Source organism: Rhamphochromis longiceps, linkage group LG16, assembly GCF_057381845.1.
Source record: "Rhamphochromis longiceps isolate RC_006_pf linkage group LG16, R_longiceps_female_GT1.1, whole genome shotgun sequence".
Taxonomy (NCBI): Eukaryota; Metazoa; Chordata; class Actinopteri; order Cichliformes; family Cichlidae; genus Rhamphochromis; species Rhamphochromis longiceps.
This window is the reverse complement of record NC_140572.1, coordinates 29,767,035-29,793,265: the sequence shown is the minus strand read 5'-3', so window position 1 is coordinate 29,793,265 and position 26,231 is coordinate 29,767,035. Positions and strand designations below refer to the sequence as shown.

General features: G+C 38.4%; 2 protein-coding genes and 2 long non-coding RNA genes across 5 annotated transcripts in view; 2 read left to right on the top strand and 2 right to left on the bottom strand.

Moving 5' to 3' along the window:
• The window catches only part of LOC146651398 (protein lifeguard 3), a 50,928-nt gene extending 50,594 nt beyond the window's left edge, over positions 1–334 (bottom strand). Inside the window, exon 1 of the mRNA XM_085383622.1 lies at positions 146–334. The gene's annotated coding sequence lies outside the window, so the exon portion shown is untranslated. The remainder of the gene's footprint in view (positions 1–145) is intronic.
• A 10,692-nt stretch (positions 335–11,026) lies between these two features.
• On the bottom strand, positions 11,027–12,661 carry LOC146651397 (uncharacterized). The gene is made up of 2 exons (XR_014907933.1): positions 12,186–12,661; positions 11,027–11,558 (listed from the first exon to the last, which is right to left on the bottom strand). It is a non-coding gene; the product is annotated as an uncharacterized LOC146651397 (long non-coding RNA).
• Positions 12,662–12,880: 219 nt separating this feature from the next.
• On the top strand, positions 12,881–16,229 carry LOC146651396 (uncharacterized). Of its 2 annotated transcripts, XR_014907935.1 has the most exons (8): positions 12,881–13,052; positions 13,529–13,568; positions 13,714–13,760; positions 14,073–14,117; positions 14,970–14,999; positions 15,461–15,529; positions 15,736–15,810; positions 16,206–16,229. It is a non-coding gene; the product is annotated as an uncharacterized LOC146651396 (long non-coding RNA). The 2 variants fall into 2 exon arrangements; XR_014907934.1 differs by lacking the exon at positions 16,206–16,229 and having other exon boundaries at positions 15,736–16,076.
• A 6,598-nt stretch (positions 16,230–22,827) lies between these two features.
• On the top strand, positions 22,828–25,905 carry LOC146651395 (serine/threonine-protein kinase pim-1-like). The gene is made up of 8 exons (XM_085384520.1): positions 22,828–22,894; positions 23,369–23,554; positions 23,676–23,770; positions 23,896–23,943; positions 24,047–24,265; positions 25,280–25,460; positions 25,547–25,717; positions 25,807–25,905. Exons 1-8 carry the CDS (start codon positions 22,828–22,830, stop codon positions 25,896–25,898), a joined length of 1,059 nt encoding a protein of 352 aa, XP_085240646.1. The 3' UTR covers positions 25,899–25,905.
• Positions 25,906–26,231: the final 326 nt, after the last annotated feature.

Here is a 26,231-nt window from a genome sequence, read left to right as displayed (position 1 = left end):
ACTCGACTTTTGCTGGATACTGATCTGAAACGCTTTTTTTGCTGCGTCACGACTGACTTTTTAGCTAACGTAGGCTAAAGTGGCAGTTTCTATTTTTGTTTTTGACGCTGTCGCCGGTACGAGATTCCGGAATGGCACCACTTACCTCAACATCCAGCTGTGAAAGCTGCATCAACCTGAGCCAAAAAGTGATCGAGCTGGAACAAAGGATATCCACGCTATACCAAATCCAGGGGGCTGAATGCGAACTTGACACGATCCTCCTTGGCAAAGCTCAAACCACCGCTACTAGCGCTGAGCTAGCCGACACAGTGCACCATCCAGCTGCTGTGTCCCAAGAGCCTGCCAACAGTCAACACAGGCTCTCAACTTGCGTCGCTGGTGCTTCTGCCAAGGACGAGAACTCCTGGTTTCAGCTAGGGGCCAGACACAAGGCTCTGGTCAGCTCCACTCCACTCCAACCAGCGCCATGGACCGTGGCTGAGACGCGTGGTGGCTGCAGAGGGGGCAGGAGGATCCGTCTCTCGCACCCTCACCCCTCCGGCGCGGTAGTACTGGAGAATAAATTCAATGTCCTGGATCCTGTGGACTTTCCTCCTCTGACCGCTAGCCCTCGCCATCCCGCTGTGTCGCTGAGGTCTGCGCCATCTCCACCACTACGCCCCCGGAGTCGCGGCGGGCAACCCGACGCTGTGGTGCAAACTCACCGCGGAGAGCTGTGCTTTACCCCGGCTCCTCGGAGAAGAGGACCCACGGCGCGGCTACCTGGGAGTCACTCACGCAGTCCGGCTGGCGCATTTCCATCTGAACACCCCCGGTGTCGCGGCGCGGGCGTCTCAGATGGCCAACAGCCCCCGGTGGCACCTCCTCTCTCCACGCTGGTCCTCGGGGATTCCATCGTCAGGAACGTGCGGATGAGGGGGGCGCTCACGCTGTCGTTCCCGGGAGCCACTGTTGTTGACATAGTGGACAGAATTCCCAACATTCTGGCATCCCACCCACAGGTTAACCGGCTCATCAGCCACATCGGCACCAATGACATCCCCAAACAGCAATCTGAGCTGCTGAAGTTGGACTTCCTCCAACTCTTCAGCCTCCTTGGTCAGTTGCAGGTGAGTGCTTTTATCTCCGGGCCCACCCCCACCTGTGGCAGAGGGATAGGCCGTTTCAGCCGGCTGCTCAGCCTTAACACCTGGCTTTCCTCCGCCTGTGTCTCCCACGGCGTGGGTTTTATTAACAACTTTGATGCCTTCTGGGAGAGGAGGCATCTTTTTGGGGCAGACGGGCTCCACCTCAACGCCTGGGGACGCCGTTTGCTGTCCGCCAATTTGGCATTTGGCGTACAGCACTCCCGCACATTGCCCTGTCACTACCCCAAACTGACATTACCTGCTGATCCGTCTGCCACTGACTGATGTCCCCTTGGTCCCAGCTCCTATATTTGTTCCACTTTTAACAGTAATACACAAAACTCTGGACTAGGACCTCTCTCTCTCCCACAGTCAACACAATACCCGTCATAATCACAAACAGAGAGCAACAGAATTATCATAAATCCAGTAACTCCAAAAACATTAATAACCTCCGGCCTCTTCAAAAATATCAACATCCATCCAACTCTATTGTCAAAAATCCACCAGTCTCAATCAGCATGGCACTTTTAAATGTACGCTCTCTGTCGAACAAGTCTTTTATTATTAATGATTTAATTTTAGATAATAAACTTGACTGTTTATTTTTAACTGAAACATGGCTGGGCTCGGATGCACCAGTTGTTCTCACTGAGGCCTCCCCACCAAATTTTAATTTCTCTTTTTCTATTAGAAGTGGTAAGAGAGGTGGTGAGACTGCATCTTTAACCAACAACACACTCACCTCCAAACAAATTTTATTTGATCATTTTACCACTTTTGAATTCCATGCTATTGTTTTCAGCAGCCCTCCAGTTTTATCTGTCACAATTTATAGACCACCTAAAGACAGCGCTGCTTTTATCAAGGAATTCTCAGAATTTTTAACAAACATACATTCAAACTATAATATGATAATTTTAACCGGTGATTTTAACCTGCACATAGATAATCCTTCTGACCCTGCAGCAAAAGAATTCTTAAACATTCTTCACTGTTTGGATTTTACCCAGCACGTCACGCAGCCGACTCACAACAGAGGACACACTCTGGACCTGGTCATCACCCATGGGCTGTCCACCAGCGTGTCCTCTGTTGTTGACTTGGCTGTCTCTGACCACTACTGTGTGTTTTTTAACATCACCGGTTTTATTCAGCGGGAGACCTCGGTGCGAACTGTGAGGAGGCGCTATCTAACCTCTGAAGTGGCTGCAAATTTTACCAGGGTTTTAGATGAATGCCCCCCTGTGATTTTACCTGCACCCTGCGATCTGATTTTTAATCATTTCAACAGCAAACTGAAGAAAAGCCTTGACTCCGTTGCTCCACTCACCACCAAAAAGATTAACGTAAAACACGTATCACCCTGGAGAAACGAAGAAGTCAAAAAACTCAAAAGAAATTGCAGGGCAGCAGAAAGGAGGTGGAGGAAAAATAAAAATACTATCAACCATCAAATATTTTGCGAGCAACTTAAAATGTACAATAATACATTAAGGAACTCAAGAAATTCATACTTCGCCAAAATAATCAGTAATAACAAAAATAATCCCAAGGTCCTCTTTTCCACCATAGATCATTTATTTAACCCTGATTTTAACAGCTCCTAAAGAACCCCCACAGACTCACTCTGTGAGCAGTTTGCAGACCACTTCAGGGGAAAAAAATCAGCGCCATCAGATCTGATATTTTATCTAATCGCGATATGTTTGTAAACACATCTGATGGCTCGATTGTACCTGAGGAGACACTGGACAGCTTTGTCCTGGTTAATGCTGAGAACCTTCAGAAAGTTTTCTCCACAGTGAGACCCACCACATGTCTTTTAGATCCAATCCCTTCTTCACTCTTTAAAACACTTTATGGATTTTTTGAGGCTGAGCTTTTATACATGATGAATTGCTCTCTTCAGTTGGGTGTCTTCCCTGCTGCCTTTAAAACGGCGGTGGTGAGGCCCCTTCTGAAGAAGAGAAATTTGGATTGTAATGATTTTAATAACTACAGACCTGTATCCAACTTACCATTTTTAAGTAAAATCTTAGAAAAACTTGTTTTTACTCAGATTACTGATTTTCTCAATGATAGACAGATCCTGGAGATATTCCAGTCTGGATTTAGGGTGAACCACAGCACAGAGATGGCTTTCCTAAAGGTTTTAAATGATCTTAGATGTAACTGGGACTCCCAAAAGCTCTCAGTCCTGGTGCTACTGGATCTAAGCGCAGCCTTTGATACAGTAGACCACGCTATTCTTTTAAACAGACTGAAACACATGGTGGGCCTCTCTGGTGCTGTACATAACTGGTTCACTTCCTATCTCTCTAACAGAACTTTTATGGTGAGTATGGCTACATGCTCCTCTAAGATCCATAGAATGACATGTGGTGTGCCTCGAGGGTCGGTTTTAGGCCCTGTACTTTTTAATTTGTATATGCTCCCTCTCGGCAGTGTCATCAGGAGGCATGGAGTGAACTTCCACAGTTACGCTGATGACACGCAGCTGTACATCTCCGTGTCTCCTGATGACACCAGACCAATGGATGCCCTTTTTAACTGTATCTTAGATATACGATCTTGGATGGCAGAAAACTTTTTACAGCTTAACCAGGACAAAACTGAAGTTTTAATCGTCGGTCCCGAGGCTCAGAGAGAGAAACTCTTGTCTAAATTACAGGCATTTTCACTATGTCCTTCGCTACAAGTGAAAAACCTGGGTGTTATTTTTGACTGAGCTTGGTTTTATCCCACATGTTAAACATGTAACCAAAATTGGATTTTATCATCTAAAAAAAAAAAAAAAAAAAAAAAAAAAAAAATATAGCCAGAGTCCGCCCTATTCTCTCTCGGGCCAACACGGAGATGCTGATGCATGCTTTTATTACCAGTCGCATTGATTACTGTAATGCCCTGCTCTCTGGTCTTCCTAAGAAGAATATTTCAACTTTACAACTTTTGCAAAACTCGGCAGCTCGTGTGCTGACGAAGACCAGAGGGCGGGCCCACATTACACCGGTTTTAGAATCGCTGCATTGGCTCCCCGTGTGTTTCAGGATCGATTTTAAAGTTCTTTTATTGGTTTTTAAATGTCTTAATGGTCTTGGGCCTTCTTATCTCTCAGATCTGCTTTTACCATACGAACCCTCGCGGACCCTGAGGTCCTCTGGTGCTGGCCTTTTGATAGTCCCTAAAGTCAGGACACATACTCACGGAGAGGCAGCTTTTCAGTGGTATGGTCCTCGTCTGTGGAACAGCCTGCCGGAGGAGCTCAGGGCCGCAGAGAACGTACATGTTTTTAAGAACAGGCTCAAGACCCACCTTTTTAATTTAGCTTTTACTTAGCGTTTATTTATTCTATCCTGTTATTCTATTATTAATTTAGACTTTACCTAATATTTATTGATTTTATTCTTATTCATTTTTTTAACCTTCTTACTCTATTTATATTTATATTGTATCCTGTTCTTATTTTATCATTTTACCCTGTATATATCCTATTGTGTCATATCTCCAGTGTTTCCTCAGAGGGCGCTCTCTGCACCGGGGCTGTGATCGACTGTGGCTGCTGGGTCTCTGGGGGTCCTCTCAGCCTGGCTGGGGGGCTCCTTGGCCTCCCTCCTGCTGTGTGCCCAGCCTGGAGGTGTCACAGTCCGCTGTGACGGACCGAGTGGAGAATGCGTGTAATGGACCCAGGTGCGTACACAAGTGAACAGACGGGAGTGAGCTTTAACAGAAGGCGAGCCTTTAATATGGCTGAAAACAAGGTGTGCAAATACAGCAGGGATGGCGTGGCTAAACAAAAACCTAAACTGGGAACAAACTATGGTGAGGCTATTGATTGATTGATAGGTAATTTATTTCAACATGTGAACAATATACAAGTACATTTAGAAAAGAAATGAGAGAAAAAAATATATACTATACAAATTACATACAAAAAAACATTCTGATTAATTTACATGTTGAAAGGGAGTGGGAAGAAGTATACACTTATTTAATCCCACCCCTGTCCCATAAATTATCAGTGAATATTTAGTCAGCTTCCTTACTGATATAATTTGTAATAAAAATAGTGAACAGATTTCTGATATACTATAATATCACATCATGAATTTTTTGTTTGTTTGTTTTTAAATAGAGACATTCACTTAATTTAAATATTTTCCTTTTCTTTATAGATCGAGAAGATCATATTTTTATAACTCTTTTTGAACAGTTTTATGTTTGGACATTGCTTTAATTCCATATTCAGTTTGTTCCATAGTTTCACTCCTTGAACAGAAACACAAAAGCCTTTTCTTGTAGTACGTACCTTCATTGTTTTGAAGTTACAAAAACCCCTTAAATTATAACTTCCTTCTTTCAAAAAAAAAAAACAAAACAAAAAAAAACAAAAAAAAAAACCACACACTCTGAATATTACCTGGCAGTTCTTTATTTTTTGCTTTGAATAGAATTTGTGCTGTTTGGAATTTCACTATATCGTCAATTTTCAATATTTCAGACTGCAAAAATAGTGAGTTTGTATGTTCCCTATAACCTGCATTGTGGATGATTCGAATTGCTTTCTTTTGAAGAGTAAAAAGTGAATGTAATGTGGTTTTATAGTTATTGCCCCAGACCTCTGCACAATAGCTTAAGTATGGTGAAACCAGTGAACAGTAGAGAATATGAAGTGATGTTCTGTCGAATACCTGTTTTGCCTTGTTTAGTACTGCAATGCTTCGTGATACTTTGGAATGAATATATCTTACGTGAGCTCTCCAGTTAAGTTTTTCATCTATTATTACCCCCAGAAATTTATTTTCACTGACTCTTTCAATATCAACACCATTTATTTGAATCTTTGCATTTGTATTTAAACTACTATTTCCAAATAACATAAGTTTATCATTAAATTTGAATAAATCTAATGATAATTTGTTTTTATCAAGCCAGAACTTCACTTTACTTATTTCATTAGTCATATCCTCCAATAAATTCTGCAGATCATCACCAGAGCAAAAAATGTTTGTATCGTCAGCAAAGAGAACCATTTTTAATACTTTGGACACTTTACAGATGTCGTTAATGTACAAGTTGAAGAATTTTGGACCCAAAACTGACCCTTGGGGTACACCACAAGCAATGTCCATACATAAGGAGCAACCACCATTTATTTTCACAAACTGCTTTCTGTCACTTAAATAACTCCGGACCCAATCTAAAACTACCCCTCTGACACCATAACGTTCCAGTTTTCTTATTAATATATCATGATCTATAGAGTCAAATGCCTTTGTCAAGTCTATGAATAACCCAGCCACATATTGCTTTTTGTCTATGGAATTTGTGATGTATTCTATTGAATCTAATAGTGCCGATGATGTTGATCTGCTTGATCTGAATCCGTACTGACTCTCAGTGAGTAGTTTATGTTTATCTATAAATTTTTCCAGTCTGTTTTTAAACAGTTTTTCAAGAACTTTTGAGAATTGAGGTAGTAAAGAGACAGGCCTGTAGTTTGTGAAACGGTGTTTGTTTCCAGATTTGTATAGAGGTATAACTTTTGCTATTTTCATTCTGTCTGGAAATCGACCAGTTTGAAATGATAAATTACAGATGTAAGTAAATGGTTTTATAATAGCCTCAATGACTCTTTTAACCACTATCACATCAATATCATTACAATCCAAAGATTTGTGATTTTTACATTTGACAATTTCAAGAACTTCATTTTCATCAACGGCTGTGAGAAACATAGAATATGGATTTCTGTCAATCAGTGTATCGGGTTTTTCCTGTGCTTTCCCAGGATGAGTGATTGTTCTTGCTAAATTTGGTCCAGCAGTTACAAAGAATTCATTGAGACTATTTGCCACAACATCCATATTGTATTCTTCATGGTCATTACAAATGAAATACTTGGGATAGTTCTTTTGTCCAGTCCCACATTTTATAACACTGTTCAGGATTTCCCATAATCTTTTATTATTATTTCTATTTATATCTAATTGCTTCTTATAGTATTCCTTTTTACTAAATCTAAGTATATTAGTTAACCTATTTTTATATCTTTTGTATCTGATTTCAGCATCTTTAGTTCTCGTTCTTAAGAACTCTCTGTATAGAGCATTTTTCTTTATACATGCATTTTGCAGACCTTTTGTTATCCATGGACAGTCCATATATTTCTGTTTCCTACTATATTGCTTTATTGGACAGTTGGTATTGTACAGCAATGTAAATATTCTAAGGAATTTATTATAAGCACTATTAACGTCCTGTTCCTGATATACTTCACCCCAGTTTTCCTTCAATAAATCTTTTTTAAATGCATTCATTCTTTCTTCTGTTCTTACTCGTCTGTACTCTTTTTTACTGTCCATTTTATTGATCTTGTAATTCCTATCATAGATTGTAAAAATTGGAAGATGGTCACTTATGTCGTTAATCAGGAGTCCACTTACAGTCTTATTTTCAATGTCATTTGCAAAAATGTTGTCTATGAGAGTTGCACAATGTGATGTAATCCTGGTAGGTCTAGTAATTTTAGGGAATAGATTCATACAGTGCATTGTGTTTATAAATTCCTCAGTGGTTTTATGTTTATTTGGGTTTAGCAAATCAATATTGAAGTCTCCACAAATGAAAACTTTTTTGCGAGCTATTTCAATAAATGTTTCTTCTATCCAGTCTTTGAATGTCTCAATACTACTACCTGGAGCTCTGTATATACAGCTAATGATTACATTTTTACTTTTTTCTTTACAAATTTCAACTGTAATACATTCTAGTACATTATCAATCACCATCGTCATCTTTTCCACCACATTAAATTTCAAGGATTTGTCCACATACAAGGCCACTCCTCCTCCTCCTTTGTTTCACCTAGTTATAAATGTGAATTCATAACCCTCCAGTTCAAAGTCTGTTCCTTTTTCCATATTGATCCAAGTTTCTGATAAGGCAATGACACTAAATGGATGTGAAAACTGGTTAAGATATTCTTTGATATGACTAAAATTAGCATAGAGACTTCTACAGTTAAAGTGGATAATTGATAATTTATTCTCAGTTTTAATCCTCTGATTGTAGTCTTTATTTGTATAGTAGCAGCAATTGTTAGATGAGAAAAAGTTGTCTGGATCTATTTCATATTCCAAGTCGTGTGTATTGTGATCCATATAGTTAAATGTTTTCAGTTCCAATTGATCATATTCTGCAACTGTCTGACTGATGCAGCTGATTCTTCCAGATGTATCTGAGTTCTTCCTTCCAGTGTGTGTCATAAGTGAGTGTGTGGTTGTCTGTTACCTTGTTTGCCGTCCAGATCGTGTTGCTCACTGATATTTTTCGAGATCCGCCATATTTTTAATGGTCAGAACTTTGGCTTCCTCTGGTGATCCGTTTAGTTTAATGAATATTTTGCAGTTCGTCGTCCAAGTGCCTTGGATTTTTCCCAGCTTCTTAAGGTGTCGCGCTTTTTTGGCTATTTCAGCGTTGTGTTTGGTTAGATGTTCATTGATAAAGACATTAGATCCTTTTAATTTTCTTCCTTGTTTCAGCAGCGTAATCTTGTGCTTTCGATTTACAAACCTTAATATAATAGCCGGTATGTTGCCGTTCCTCCTGGGAAGAGGGTGGCATGCTTCGACAGAGTTACAGTCCAGGGCAATCCCTTTGGACCGCAGGAAAGCAGCCACCTGTTGTTCCGTGGAGCTAATGTCAAGCTCTCCAGGTTCCTCGTTGCTGTCAGCGGTCACCGCCTGAGCGTATGACCGGGGTTTAATATGGAGCCCAGTGATGATGACGTCGTTTATCCTGGAGTATTGTTCCAGGTCAGCGACCTTACTTTCCAGGTATGCAATCTTTATCTTTTTCGGCATTTTGGATGCGGAGGAGCTTTACCTCCTCCACAATTTCAATGATATTTTTCTGCTGCAACCTGATAGTAGAAATTTCCTCCATTATGAAGTCAAGGGACTTTTTAATGTCCTCGACTTCCTCAGCTGTCGGTGTCCTCTTCGGCCCCATTTTATCTGGTTACCCTGGTAGCAGGTTCAGTCAGCTGATTCCTCAGTCAGCTGTTAGCCTGGTAACGCGTTGGCTAGCCTGCAATTACCTCGTTAACTCCGTTAGTCCAGTCCAATATCCTGTATCAAAGTCGTAATCCAGACAGGGTTGTACCAAAAGTTCCAACAATGTGAGTAGTCTTTGCTCCAGAAATTGATGGCCAAATTTCAAAAATCCACAGGACACGATCAAAACACAACTTCCAAACAAATGGCAATGGCTTGGAAGACAACAGACCAGGCATGGAAACACGGAGGGTGGGAACACAGACGACGCGACACAGACTGTAAGAAACACAGAGACTAAATACACATGAGGGATGATCAGGGGAAGTGGCCACACATGGGAACGCAGCTGACACACATGAACCCCATACGGTAAAAAAATACATTTTTCCTGGCCAAAATATATTTCAAATATATGGTAAATATATTTTGTATTTGTGATGCTCCAAAAAAATATATTTTTGAAATTGAAAATATATTTCTTTCAAACCAAAATACATTTCAAAACATATTTTAGGGTGAAGAAAATACATTTCCAACCTTACAGTAGAATGTATATCAAAGTATCCTTTATTTAAAATATATTTAGTGCAATAATGATGATAATGATAACAATACTAAAAGTAACATGTTTTATGCACATCTGCAAAAAACAGTTGGATTCAAACAAAACAGAGTCAAAGGTCTATCACGAATTAGGTTGTTTATTCATTTGCTTACAGTATTTCACATTACACAATATCTCACTATAATGTAGCGTTCATTGACTTTGAAATTATCTGTCAGTGATACAGTAAACAAGATACAACAACTGCTATGTACACTTTAGTTTTTGACAATATATACAATTTAGTACTTAAAGGAACACACTCCACTGTTTTGGAAATAGGCTCATTCTCCATCTCCCTCAGAGTTAAAAATGCAGCGTCTTCTTTCTAGATCCGTACGTTAATAGGGCTCTGGAGCGTGATCTTACGGGATGGGGCGTAGCCAGGATTTTTGGTCAAGGCGCCATATTAGCAGGCCAAACAAATGCTTGCTGTGTGGTCGGTTGTAATGTTAGATTGCACTACCGACAAAGGAATAAGCTTGAAAACAGGCTCTCTTTTCATTGTTTCCTCACCTGGAAGCATCATGAGGGAGCTTATGTGTTGGATGTTACCAAAAGAAGGCGTCTAGCCTGGATAGCAGCTGCGAGACGAGCTGATATTCAGTTCTCTACCAGCCACAGATATCTGTTGGTGTGCTCCAGTATTTTCATTCAGGTAAGTTCTAAATAAGTTCATATTATTATTTATAGCCTGTTAATTTTATTTTCAATAGCACAAACTTAGAACAAACATGCAGAACTACCTTCTATTTATAGAGTTGCTAATTATTTGGCATTATTGCAACAAACCAGCCTATGAAATGAATGAAACAAATCCTGACTGGGTTCCAACACTACACATGGGGCACTACGAAATCCCTGCTTCAAACTACATGCTACATACCACCATGCCAATCAGATTACTTCTTCCATGTGAGGGTAAAAAGGTGACCTTCCTGGATAAGATGGCAAAGGTTTGCTGCGTTTTGGTGAACATGTGCCCCAGTGTGGTAGTAAAACCAGGGAAAAATGCTCTTGTTAAATACTTTTAAGTCTTGTGCTGTTTATGTAGTGATAAGTTTTCAAAGGTGACAGTAAATTACAGAATGCTAGTAGTGGGTGATATTATACAAATGCTGTCATGATTTTATGTGAACATTTTGTCATTTGTAAACTATACATAACATTTTTTCTACATTGTAACTGATGTGATGTTCGACAAAGTGCTTTTAATTAAAAATAGGCAAACATTTCTTTGTTTTTTTATTCAACTTTTGAACAGTGGTATTTAGTAAGTACATATTCAGTAAATGCAAAGTATTTACATGGCCCCTAAATTAAAACATTATGGGTTATTCAGAACAGAACTATGCTTGGAAAAATATTGTCCCATCAGTTGATCCAACTCCTCCACAGTAGCAGGTGGAACTTTTCTTTTTTGAGGATGGCTTCTTTTACCTGTCACAACGAATGGTCTGTTTATGTTTTGATCAAGAACCTTTTTTTTGGGCAGCTGAAGAGGAGAAGTCTATCTTATGGCCAACCTCTGGCTGTATCTTGGTCATATTACCCAGCAAAACCCAGTATGCAGGTTCATCTGTAACAGTCCTTGTGCCACAGATCCTCACTGTTGCTTCTACATTAAACAGAAGAGCAGTGACATGGCTGCAAGTCTCCACGACTCTAGCCATACAGCTGCAGTGGGCGGCTTCAACCTTCCCTGTGATGCTCACAATGACCTGTGGCTGCAATGCTGCAATTCAGTCTTTAAGAGTGCAGGACCTAAAACACACACAGACAAAGTTCATTTAAAGACAAGAACTTTAATAAGCCAAGTCCGACACAAATGTGTTTTATTTACTTTCAAATCCATTTATCATAAATGTAACAAATAAAGTGTTTTTATGTATCCATCTATAGAACGCTGCATGTTATATTCTAAATCTGCATGTTTCTTTTTAGAAACCTATCAGCAAAAAATGAACCTAAAGTATGTAATGCAAGGATGTAATCACTTTCAAGAGGGAGAAAACATAAAGTTCGACTTTAAGTGACAACTATGGACACCTAATATGACAAGCAGATTCTGCAGGTCATTAATCAATGTATAAAACTAAAACAGAATGTATTTTTAGTGACACAGGACACAAACAAGGAAGCAAGATGTGTAATTAGGATTATTTATAATAAATATGAATTAATTAGGGCAATTTCTTTAACCATAAAGAATAACTAAATCCTTCAGGACAATGTCACATCAATGCACTGAACTCACTATGTTATCCCTCTAACAGAGCCTCTACATGTTCTCACTGTAATTTCCCCCTCACGAATGAATTTTTGCTAGCACTAATTTGAATGCTGGGGGGAATCAAACGCATTTTACTCGCAGTACTCAAGCTGACTTACCTTTGCTTGAATGACGGCGTACTCACAACGTGGAGGCTTAAAAATAGCCAAATCTTGTACCCAGTCCTTGGTGAATTGGATGTGCGCCTCCAGAGATTTATAATTGCGAAATTGGTGCGCCGTGTATGCTCTGACTCCACAGACAAGGTATGAGAGTAGATCATGCTAAGTCAATAGCGGTTTGGTCTTCAGGGTTTCTACTCCACGGCTATATTTCATACGGGTCCACATTTCAACAATCAAGTACCGTCTCTTTGCATCTGGACAGAATCTGTCTCTATACCGTCATTTTCTTTTGAGCTACGTTTCAGAATGGTTCGTAGCAATCTTGTTTTGATTCGTGACCTGCCAAGATGGTGCTGCGCTCCCACAATGCATTGCGACATTACGTCAACTCCAAAGCCCTTTGCGTGCAGGAGTGTATGCGCATGCGCATTGCCACGGTGGTTTAAAAAATAAAGATATAATGAAAAGTAATTAATAAAAATTAAATATTTAAACATTCCCACAAATGTGCAATGAACGTGCAAAAACTCTCTTTAGTAGTTGTTGCTGTTTCTTTCTTTCTTTCTTTCTTTCTTCTTTTTTTTTTTTTTTGAAAAATAACGACGTCTCTGAGGCGCGAAATCTGACAGCGAGAGGAACGGCCGGATACAGGAGACGGGAAGAAACAAGCCGATTATGTTCGCGTTAATTAAGTGGTTGGAAGATGTAAAATTCTCAATTCTGCCAACTGAACATATACGAGATTTTAATGAGGATGAATAATTAGCCGGCATGGAGGAAACGGACCTTTATTTCGTGGAGTGGCGACAAGAAGCCAAGGCGGGTGGCCAGTCTAAGAAGCCTCCATCATCAAGCTAGCAGGTGCCTTTTCCCATATAATATTACTTTATTCTCGTGTATTTGGAACGGAAGCGTAGAGCTGCCACCCAGGCAAAAGAGAAATATAAGTATATCACGTTATAACGTGAAAAGTTTATCGTTCTAACAATATACTATCATGTTTGAACAACATGTTTGAACAACATTGTACGAAAAATGTACATAATTATCACGTCCGTACAATATTGTGCGAACGTGACAATTATGTATATTATAATAACGTGATATTATATTATACAAACATGAAAAGCATAATGTTAGAACAATAAACATTTCACGTCATAACGTGATACAGCTCTATTTTTCTTTTGCCTGGGTGGCAGCTCCACGCTTCCATAATTTGGTAATCAAAATATGTAACTTAATTAATTATATTGTGACGTACTTTTGCCTTTTCTTATTATTCTGCCTTCTCAATAACTATCAAAGCCTATTCACATTTAATTTGGCTTTCACAGAAATCCTACCTCTCCTTCTGGCTACAGAGTACTTACCAAGGTTAGAAACAAAGAACAGTTATGCTTTATTAATGTTCGCTAATTACAATGTTCCACATTTCCTTGCTTTTTAAGTCATTTTTAGGCTTTTTAGAGTTTTTGTTTTTTATTTTTTTAGCAGTAATGTTTCTGCCTATTTATTTCAGCCCATGAAATCGAATGCAGATCTTCCTAATGTGAGATTTACATAAATGTAAGTAATTTTGTTTGTCATTGTCATTAATGTTGTTGCTGTTGTTGTTTTTGTGCAGTTTGCAATCATATAAACCTAGCAAGCATCAGTCAGCACAGTGACTAACCTAAACAGATTCTTGCTTTATTCACATATATTATATGTAATTATATATACCTGCACATTGTACCTAGGGTTGCAGCCACTTGGCCCCACCCCATTGTTGTGACAGCCCTGATTGTACTTATACACTGCATCTGAACAGGGAACAGTCTGCCACATTAATGTATTTTTAAGTGACTTGTTTGTAATACATGAATTTGTTTTTTACAGATGTCAAAGTCTCAACCTCATGCTGCCCTCCCCCATCCTCCTAAAGTAAGTATTTGTTGTTGTAGTTTTTTATGCGGTGTCTGTGTCACATGCTAATCATAATTATTGAAATAACTGTTTTCTAACAGATTTTCCAAAACACTAGTTATGTTTGTTGTCATTCAGACCAATACTACTGCTTAGACATTGTTTAGTGGTCATGCATGTTTGACAAGCTCGTTATGATACCAAAACAGTAGGCCTATCACAATAATCGATATATCGACTTAACACACAATACATGTACATGACCTCAATAATTGTTGATGATGTAATTTATCCGCCATTATATTTACAAAAATAAAATATAATGATAACAAAACAATAACATTAAATAACATTGTTTTCTATTTGTTAGAAAATTTACTATTTATTCAAGTTTTTAAGGTATCTAATATTTTGATTCCTAATTTCAATGATCTAAATACTTTAAGAATTAGATGTTGGTTTGTCAATTGAAAGTGTGTAGATCTTGCATTATTATGGTGTTATATTATGATTATACATTCAAAGACATAAAATGGTCTTAAAATGACAATGACATAACTTGTCGCAATTGTTTATGGGGCAATATACCGACCAACAAAAAGTCGCTATCGTAACAGGCCTTCAAAACAGACGGTTTTATGATTGATAAATTCAAAAAATAAATACATTTAATTTCTCTGAGATTCTCTAATATTCAGTTACAGTTCACAACACAGTTACCCGTACATGCAGTATTATACTGTAAATATAAATCTCTGCATTTAGCATCCCACTAGAAGCGTCACAGTTACTGCCTCTTTTTTTTTTTTTTTTTTTTTTTTTTTACAAATACCTGTACTATCACTAACACATTTACTGTTTTACTTTTAGCCTGTGGATACAAATGCAGATTTCCTTAATGTAAGTTGTGCATTTTAATTACATCATGTTATTTTTATTATTATTTATTTATTTATTTTATTTTACATTCAAATATTTCAAGCTTCTTGGTTAAAGAAGCTTGATTGCTAGTAGGTAAAGAATAGTTCACCTATAATTCATATTCCCAATTAATTTCTCACCTCTGATTGAATGCCTTTGTTTGTTTTCCTTTTGACTATAACAAAACATTTTTGCTGGATATATATGGTGAATTTATATGCATAGATACAGTCGTAGTGCTTGACACATGCAAACAGCAGTAGATGTACTAAAAAGGAAATAATTACAATCATGATGTTGATTGCTGATGTCAGTATATATATTTTAGAGGAATGTTTTGTTTTTCACCCAAAATGAACTATATTGCTTCAGAAGAGATTTATTACCCTACCGGACTCTTATATATTGTTCTGTTTTTTGTTTGTTTTTGTTATTTTCAGGTTCAATGGTGCGTGTTCTTCTAATGGCCGCCTTCCCACTGGAGGTTTTGATCCACAGCAATTTAAAAGGTAATCAGCTTTGAAAGTCAGTTCAAATGGTTAGCTAATAGTACTTTAAAAAGCCTACAACTCTGTCACCAGTTTCTTTACCAAAAATTACCCATAAAAGTATCGCTCAATAGCATATATTGTAGTTCAAATGTTTAGTTGTACAAATATCAAATTTTTGGAAATCTAAAACTAGTCAAACACTCAAATGTTCATGCTTTTTATAGGAGGACAGAGCAAAACGGACATCGGCGCAGAGTGAAGAACTGCCCTTGATAAGGACACTATGACAGCCATATATAGTAAGTGAAGACTTTCTGTGTATCTAAAATTGCATACAGCACAAGTAACTTACTTTGCAACCATTAAAATAGGTTGTAAAGTAAGTTACCAATACAAATAGGTGATGATGCATTGTAGTGGTTGGTCTCAGACAAAGAAGGTCAACAGATTTATGAATGCTGGAAGGTAAGGAGAGACGACCAAAAGGGGTGTTAGCATTACTGTAATGTGAACTGGATAGACTTCCCATCTAGGAAAAAAAAGAGGTAAAATTATGCGTAAAATATATCTGTATTAATATCTGTATCTATATAAACAGAAATATCTGTTTGCTAAATGAAGCCAGCTAACATAAATCACATTTTTATTTTAACTCTGATAAAAGTAATAGAACTGTGACTTTTGTTTGTTACAGTGGCGGTAAGGAAGGGGTTTCCCAGCATGTCCAGAAGGGCTTTGAGGATTGCCGTGAAAGCTGGGGGAACTGAGACTGCTGGAAAAGGAAAAGAAATTACATTTTAAGTATGCTGACTTATGTTCATACAATCACACACACATATACACATACACACACATATGTGTGTGTGTGTATATATATATATATATATATACACACACACACATATATGTATATGTGTGTGTGTTTCTTTTAGAATGTTTGAGTATGTAATGAGAATAAACTTATAAAATGAATATTCCTTGCTTGATTGATATGCTATATGTATGTTTTAAACATCAAATAAAGATTTCTTTCAGATGTTACATGTGAATGTGTTTTCTTAGAAATATATGAAGGGTTAAATTTATATTTTTTTGAATGATTTTAAATAAATTTAAATTGTATTTTGAAATATATTTTATTAATATATTTCAAAATATACAAAAAATGGCCAAAAAATATATGTGCTAAAAAACATTTCAAAATACATAAACATATTTCAAAATGTATTTTAAAATACATTTTGAAATACATTTCAAAATATACAAAAAATGGCCAAAAAATATATGTGCTAAAATACATTTTAAATATATAAATATATTTTAAAATGTATTTTAGCACATATATTTTTTGGCCATTTTTTGTATATTTTGAAATATATTTCAAAATGTATTTTAAAATATATTTTTTTACCGTATGGGACTTAACGACAGGACAGGAGGAGTGAGCTGAATACACAGACAGTGAATGCAGGCCTTCAAAGTAAAACAGGAAACATGAGACATGAACCGGGGAGACGTAGTACAGGGGGAGGTGACATAACTGACAGCATGAACTTGACAGTACAAGACACACAGACATAACCACACGAAGGGCAAGGGAGACGTAATGCAAGGGTAACATAATTACAAAAAGGACTGGACTACCTTAAAGAACCTAAGCAAACAATAAACATCAAAATAGGTTAAGCATAACACACTGGGTCACACGACCCAGGACCATGACAGGAGGCTGCGGTCTGTGACCGGCTCCCGGTGCAGACGGCTCCCTGTTATAATGTTTCCTCACTTGGCTCATGCGAGCCCAGCCCAATTTTTACTCTTTAAGTGTGCGCGTGTGTGTATGTGTGTGTGTGTGTGTGTGGGGGGGGGGGGGGAGATATGTGTGTATTCACATCATATATGTTAATGAGAGTGCGGGGAGTGAGTTGGAGGGTGGGGTGGGCTGCTTTTAACTATGTAAAGCACTTTGTGCTACATTTTTTTTTTGTATGAAAAGTGCTTTATAAATAAAGATTGATTGATTGATTGATTGATTGATAACAGTTGTATTGATGTATAGCAACTTGAAATGCTCCCAAAAATGGCACTACAGCATGTAAAAATATAAAGTAAGCTCTGGCGAACTTGGTTCTATGGTAGGTCTTAAAGGGTTAAACAAATAATGAAAGGATAATGAAAGAAAGTTTAATGTGAAATTACTGAATTATATGAAATATGGCTTTGTCTGCCAGAGTGTTTTTCTTTAAACTACTTGGGACACTGCCTTTTAGTGATGTCACTAAAAGGCAAGGTTCTAATGTTGTGTTGCCATAGTCTCCGGAGTTTACTTTTAAAGCTCACTTACAGAACTGACTTATACAGCTTAGTTAGAAAAGTCAAGCATCCAGACATTTGAAGGACTATTCACTCATTAAGGTGACATTTTCTATTTTAAAAGTTCTCAAAAAATTCAGATGAAAAAGGAAACAAGAAAAGTTACGACTGAGGCAGATAAGAAAGATCCAGGAGATCAAAGTAAGTAAAAAAAAAAATCCCCCAAATAACAGAATCTACATTTCTAACAATGTTGAGGCTCTGTGTATAAAACGATTCATTTTTAGAGGATTTAAATCCTGGTTTTGATTGAAACTAACCTAAGTGCAACATGTCTAATCAAAGAAAGGTTACTGGGGCACTTTGTCTTTTGGTAAAATAATGTGACAAGTTTATTCTTGGACTGAGCAGTGAAAACAGAGCAACAAGTGTCATCAGTATCTAGACTTAGTAGATGGACTCGTGTTGGTGTGTTTTTTATCAAAAGGATAAACTTGTTATTATATTGTAAGCAATACTAATTTAAAATTCAGTGACATCAAAATCCTTCTAGTCCTGATGTCGAGCGCTCTTTTTCACTAATGTGTTGTTGTTGTTTATAGATTGTAAGAGCAGGATGGCTAAAAGAAAGGCCAGTCCTGAAAAAACGACCCCCATAAAAAGAAGGAGGGTCACTGAGCAGGCTGGTCCTTCCACCAGCTCAGATGCTCATGTGGTCAGGGGAGTCAAGCGAAAGGTCCAACAAGATGAAGCGGGGACAGCCAACACAGCAAAGAAGCGTAAACTTCTTGACCATGTGAGCGGTGACAAGGGGCAGGCATCTTCCTGGTTGGACACTGGTAAAGGTAGGCTAATTAGTTGAGCGAGGGGTAGATTAAAACCCCTGGAGGGTCTTAGAAAAATGCATACACTACACTGTAAACCCGAATAAGTTACCAGAACTCAAAAAAATTGAGGCAATCGATTGCCTCAATTTTTTTGAGTTGATCAACTCAAAAGTCAAATTTTTCCAGAACATAAAAGTTTGGATTACATGGTACTTGTATCTTTTGAGAACGGTCAACTCAAATATTTGCAGTTAATATGACTTAAAGTTTCAAGTTTACAAATTCAAAGAAATAAGTTCACAGAACTTATAAAAAATAAGTACACAACCACAACATTTTTATGTTAACAAAACTCAAATGTTTATTAGTTTGTGTTGTCATTATTTTAAGTACACGTTAGTCAAATATGTTGACTACTTGATACTTAAAAACATGTGACCCAAAACATAAAATTTTTGAGGCAATTGATTGCCTCAATTACACTGAGTATCGGTAACTTAATATGCAAAAGTCATAAACATCTGCCATTGAACAGTATCTTGCCTGCTCCCTTTTAGCACTATGTTGAAATTAAATACATTTTTTTAAAAAAATAAATAAATTGATTAAAAATAATTAACAAAAACATTTATAAATTAAAATAAGTAGACCAAAAATTGTTTAGTCAGGAAAACTGTCAGAGTAATGAAAAATAATGCCAAATAATAATAAATAATATCAAAATGTGCTTTTGGCTCTCTGGCTCTCTGGCTTTTGGCTCTCTGGCTAATATCTGAATAATATCTGAATATCTGAATAAGGCAACAGGGCAGCAATTTGAGTGAATTACAATGCTATTTGTTTTACATTAACCAGTATCAAACAGTGAAATTTAGGTCATCTTGCGCAGCCCACAATGTTTTGGAAATAGTATTACGAAAAACATTAAAACACACAAAACATTAGTGTTGCTTTGCATTATGTTAATGAGAACAAAGGCACGTTGTATAGTTTGGACCTATTGGCTGAATGCAATAACGTTTTGAGGCATTATTTAGATAAAAGGAGAGAACTTTGAACTAGCCTTTTATAATGCTTCACCCTGCATCCTTCTTTCAGATGAGTTCCTACATAACCAAGTCATTCTTGAGGGTCTGTAACCTGGGTGACAGTTTACCACTTTCTAGACCAAGTAAAATCTTTTGAGTAAATTCTAAAGTGTTGGTCAGGGCTTTGGGGTAGCTGAGGTGCATAGATCAGTCCAAACATTACCAGGAAGGCTTCACCAAATCTGGGGAGACTGAACACGGCATCACTTTCAATGACGACAGAGATTTTCACAGGTTGGTAGTGAACTGGACTTGTCGTGTCATGGTCACTAATGACAGTGAAGAGGGCCACTTCAACACCATCAAGCTCCAACTCATCAGATTCGTCCTGAATTAATGAAAAAGAGATACTAATCACAATCTAACCCAAGAAATACAACAGACGACATATAATTTCTCATTTTACCAACTCCAATTGAGATCCAATACCTCTTTTACAAGGGAGACCTGAGTCTCACTGTAAGAGGTGAAAAACAGAAGATCCATGTTCTGCACACATAAATCAGCTAATTCACCAGAGAATCAAGTGGTGTGAGATAGACTGAAACTAAGCTAAAGGAAATACACAGGAAAAGGTTTTACTAAACATCTTATCACTTTCAACAAAACACCAATTCAGTTCATTCGTAGTGAGGAGACAGAAAAGACCATACATGGAAACCGTATGGGTAGACTAAACAAAGGTAAGTCCAAACAGTGCATCAAAATACATGTTTGTACTTTGATGCACTGTTTATATACACAGTAGTATCTGTTAGATACTTAAGGACACTCACAGTGCAGGTTCTGAAAAATCCAGAGACATCCTCACGCAGATAGACAGGAAGGGCGTGGAGAACGGTAGTGCGCTTGGTGTGGATATCATGGATTTCCTATTTCCAGATTAAAAACAGAATTGTATATACTGGTGAGTTTACTGAACAACAACAACAACAACAGTCAAATCAGAACATATGTCCACAAATAACCTGTTCACATCTTTAATACAGTCAGACAAATAGCAAACACAAAGTGGAGTAATAGCAAAATTCAAAAAGCTCATTTAAATCATTGAACCTGTCCAATGTTCCACTGGTTCAACCTATGAAATGTGTAACAATCTATTATTACCTGTTCATTGTGAATTCTTAGAATTTCAGCCAGGGCATCAGCTGTCTTCCCAGTTTTTGATGCCTTCTGTCTGAATAAGGTCATCAGTCGAGGAAGATGGCGGTCAAGTTCAGCGTAGAATGTATTGGGCAGGTTCTGATTTGTAATCCGCTGAAACTCTGCATACAACTACAGCAGAAGGACAATACAGTTCAATTTGAAGAATCTCGCACATCTTTATAAAGCAGCAAAAAGCTGCCACATGAGTAAGAATTACAATTTTCATTTTAAAGAGAGCTGATCCATATTACCTCAGACTCCATTTTTAGAGCAGGCCAGAGGTCCAAGAGCTCCTTCACTCCTTCACAACCCTAACCCTGCACATATAGTTTAAAATATAGTGTTTCTAACAAGAAAACTGCTTGAAAGCACTCTCACTGCAGACAGGCATCTCCGTTGTGTAACTGCAGGGACAACGGGCTTGTTTGGACCCAACTATTCTGAGTCATGAGAGGGGGTTTAAAAATTTAGAGAGATTAAAACACTTTGTTTCATACAAGGCGACCGGGCGCCACCTCTAGAACAAGTAGTATCTAACTTTTTAAACAGCCTGCGACCCTCATTACAACAACTTAATGCTAGCTCTGCAAGCGCAAAGTTTCCTTCGGGGAGAGCAGCAAAGCACATAAAAAACACGGACCCGACATTTCTGCTATTCTTTTCGACACGCACCCAAAATACAACTAAATATTCGTATTTTAACAATAAACTAATATCAACATTGAAAACTTACTGTAAGTCCAGTGATGCTAGTTGCTGCAGTTAGGTCCAACTTTCTCCAGTCGTCCGTGTCCGTGCCTCTTTGGTGCTGTTCCCGCCCATATACCTTTACTTCTTCTGTGTTTCGTATTAATGCTCATTAGCGCCGCCTTCCGCTTCGGAGGGTGAATCAGAGATTAACTCGGAATAAAAATTGATTCCTGCAGCTGCTCAACACTTGCGGAAAAAATTAAAAATATATATGTAGGATACATTGATAAAATAATGAATATTAAAATAAATACATTTTGTCTTCCACTAATGCATTTAAGACAATTTGATTTCACTTATTTGGTGAAACACTTTGAGATTTTATTGTATTTTAGCATGTGCTACATAAATTAAGTTTATTATTAAATCCTATACTTGAAACAACAAAAATAACAGGACTTTACCATTCTTATATGTCCTAACTTAACTGTGTTACGTTGTGCTTAAGTTATGATTTTAAGTGATGCTTACTTAATATAGAAATAGTTCAATTCAATCAAATATTATTAGTTTCATTTACTCAAAAAGAAGAACATGTTACACGAACTTGACATATTTAAGTTAACAGAACTTTTTAAAGACTTTGAGTATACACTACTTAATCTATTTAATTACTTTGAACATTCGGGTTTACAGTGTATCGGTCTTAGAGCCACAAATCGACCACGCCCAAAAAAGTGCTATAAAAAATTTATATATTAATATTTTATTCCACTTTAAATTAGCCAATCTTTTAGACCTACTTCTCCTTGAAATATTCATGTCAAGTTTTAATTACATTTCGCGGATTTTAACCCTTTATATCCCGGTTTCGTCACATGAGCGCACTGCTTTTTTGCCCCAAAAAACATAAAACTTGAATATTTTCCAAAAAAAACATTTGAGGTAATATTCAATTGTTATTATAATTAGGCCTTTAGATGGACTAAAGATTGGCACCAACAGTCATTTCGATCGCCTTTTATTTATTTTTTTCAGGACCAGAAAATGGTCTCCAGGCGGCAAATGCTCCTCCTCTAGGCCGAAATAAGTGCATGTTGCCGGGGTAAGTCGCGACGATCACCGGGGCACGATCACCGGGGACTGCTTTTTCCAGCCCACACGTCCGATACCACGTGACAACAAATACGTCATTTCCTGTTGACTAAAAAAAAAAAAAGCACCCTCTAACGGTCCTAGGGACTGAAAAATGGTCCCGCCCGATCAGCGGGCGAAGCCGCTGCTGCACGCCGGAAATGAGGCTTCGTTTCCCGCAGGTCTATCCAAGCAGCCCGCTGTTTTCCAGCAGGGATCAAATGTGGAGCAAGGGCGCCACCCGGTGGACAAATAAAAAAATTACAACTCTAAGGCCAGTACTGCAAGCGGAAACGGAAACATAACCGATCACGATCGATTTGACCGTAATTTTTTTGCCGTGAAAAATAGCGTTTATAATGGGTTTCAATGGGGCACAAATCGACCACTAGGACCGATAGTGTAAGTTTATCGCTAGCTTAGCCACTGAAGCTAATTTCCGGAAGTCATACTGAAATTTTAACAGTAAATGTGACCGAACTTTTTTTTGCAGACTTTCGCTATATTCCATTCAACACTGTGCAAATGGCATGTAATCGAAATTTGAAAATAGCCACAAATCGACCCAAGACTCTCCAGGGGTTTTAAGTGTACATCTGGTTGCTAGTTTGAAGATATTAGTGTTTGGGAGATATTTGTGTCTATTATCTAATAAGCTGACGTGCTTTTGGTGTTTTCCACATCTGCAGACTGCAGCATAGAGATTTCAGAGAGCTGCAGTAAAAACAAAAAGGCTGGCAAAAGGAAAGCTGCGGGAGACACCAGGGACCCACCTAAGAAAAAGAAAGTGGACCAGGACAAAACCAAAACTGTTGCCAAAAAGTCAGTGGCTGAACAGAAACGTAAGTAGCAAGCAGCTTGGCTTTTATATTCAGGTGAAGAGCAAAATGAACATTTAGGGTACAGCAGAGAGTAATTTGTGTGACAGCTGTAGTAAAACCCAATTTGTGTTTGTCTGTTTAGGTGACTTCCAAGCGAGATACATGGAGGAGCACCGGCTTGGAGAAGGAGGATGCGGAGCAGTGTTTGCTGGCTACCGCATAAAGGATCATTTACCAGTAAGTGTTCAGATGGTGGTAGTAAGACAGGCAGTAACGCAGATAAGGGATAATATCGTAAGCTGTTTTACACCTTTAATTATGTCATACTGAGGAAATGCTCATCAATGCCCTGTGTCTTTTAGGTGGCCATCAAACACATCCCAAAGGGGAACGTGTACTGCAAAGTGAAGGTAAATATGCAAGACTTGAATTGCTTTTACATTAGTGGATTGCATGCAGCGTTCACCTGTGGAACGTCTGTGCCTCATCATCCACTTTGTTGAAATATTTCAGGATGATAACGGGAAGAATGTGTCAGTGGAAGTTGCCATCATGCTGAAGCTTGCAGCTGAAGCAGATGGATCAGTGGAAACATCAGCCCCAGTGTCTCTGTTGGAGTGGTTTGACTTTGGCAGAGAGCTGATCCTGGTGATGGAGAGACCTGTCCCCGCTGTGGACCTGGATAAATATATAGAAGAAAATGGAGGATTTTTGCCAGAGGACAAGGCCAAGGCAAGTTGACTTGCTTTAGAAGAGTCTTAGACTGTACATCATTCAATCAAAGCACAGAGTGTTAGAGAAACATTAACCCATTGATTGATTATTGTCTTTTTCATCGTTTCCAGGTAGGGCTGGGCTATATCATACCATTCACGGTAATACCGGTGTAATTTTGGGCAACGATAGGAAAATGAAATATCGCGATAGAATATGGGTAAAACGCGCATGCGCAGTGCCTTTGTTTACATACGCACATGGGGCGGTGACGCAGAAAGAGAAGAGCGAAAGTGGATCGTTGAATGAAACGGATGAACCAGAACTGGTTTGTAAAAATGCTGCAACTTTAGTGGTGTGGAACTGGTTTAGCTTTCGTCCGTCAGATACACAACAAAGCACAATTTTTGGGAGCGAATGCTAGCGGGGCGTCGTTATTACCGTGTTGTTTGGAAAATACGGCACACTTCAAATCAATCCTTTGATTTTTCTGAAACTCGACAGTGCCCCTTATAATCCCGTGTGCCTTATGTATGAATTCTGGTTGTGTTTACTGACCTCAAAACGATTTTATGTACACGGCGACTTTGCTAAGCTACAAAGCCGCACCGCTCGATGGATTGTCGGAGCATTACGGCTATCGTAGGCAGGCGCCTTGCGGAGTGATACGTACTGCACCTCAACATTATATTACCGTATTGTGTGTGTATAACCTCTTTTTAAGTTTTGTGGATATTATACATGGTTATGCTGAGGATATGTCGGCCAATTTCCACTGGAAATGCCTTTTGGTTAAACTGTCAGCAAGGAATTTGCACTGTTACATTTTTATATAACTTTAATGGACATAAAAAAAACAGCTGCTTGTTTAAGTGAAAATACATTGATGGGGTTTTTTGCACTAATAAAGTTGTGGAGTTGTAAAGTATTTTGTCTAGTGTCAATTATATCGTCAGTTATATCGTTATCGCAACTTTTCAAATGTATATCGTGATAAATATTTTTGGTCATATCGCCCTGCTCTATTTCCAGGTCATTCTGAAGCAGCTGGTTGATGCTGCGAAGCACCTGGAGGATAAACACATCTTTCACCGGGACATCAAGAGTGAGAACATTCTAATTGAGACCGGCTCAGATGTACCGCGTGTTCGTATCATCGACTTTGGACTGAGCTGCTTTGTTAAGGAGCAGTCGCAGTACCGCGTCTTCTATGGTAACATATTCTGCTCTTGCTCTTCACAGATGTCACAATTTTCGCCTTTTGTTTTAGAAGAAATTGCAATTGTCTCTGTTTATTAGGTACAGAAATTTACTCCCCTCCCGAGTGGTACGGGCGCAGTTGCTACAGGTGTGGACCCACCACGGTATGGCAAATGGGAGTGGTTCTGTACGAAGCGCTTCATGCGGGAGACTTTAACACCACGAGCTTCCTCAAAAAGCGCCTGAAATTCAAAAGACGTCTGTCCAAAAGTAAGAAAACGTCACACTTCAAGACTGACTGATGGCTTGGACCACTGGAACTATCATCTTCATGTTTTTTCTCTTTCCTTTCTTTCCAGACTGCCGGGATTTCTTGGACGCGTGTTTAACCAAAGTCCCGGAGATGCGGCCGACGCTGGAGGAGCTACAGCATCACACGTGGCTGAGATAAGCATATCACACACACACACAATTCAGACGTTATCATTTATGTGTGATGTATGAATTACCTTGCTTTTTTTCAGGAAATAATTTTTTTAATTGGCCCACTTTAAATTTCAGTGTTTTGGAATTCCTGTAACCCCCCCAGCCATCCCAGGAAAGGGGATCTCTCTTTGAATGGGCTTTCCCGAGGTTTCTTCCCGTCAATCTGGCCCCCCCAGGGGAGTTTTTCCTCGTCTTCATAGAGAGCTTGGGCTGGGTCAGGAGCTCCATCAAAACTGTCTTTATTTAATTACTCTAATGTAATCATATACTTTAAAGTAATCAAATAAAAGACAGTAAA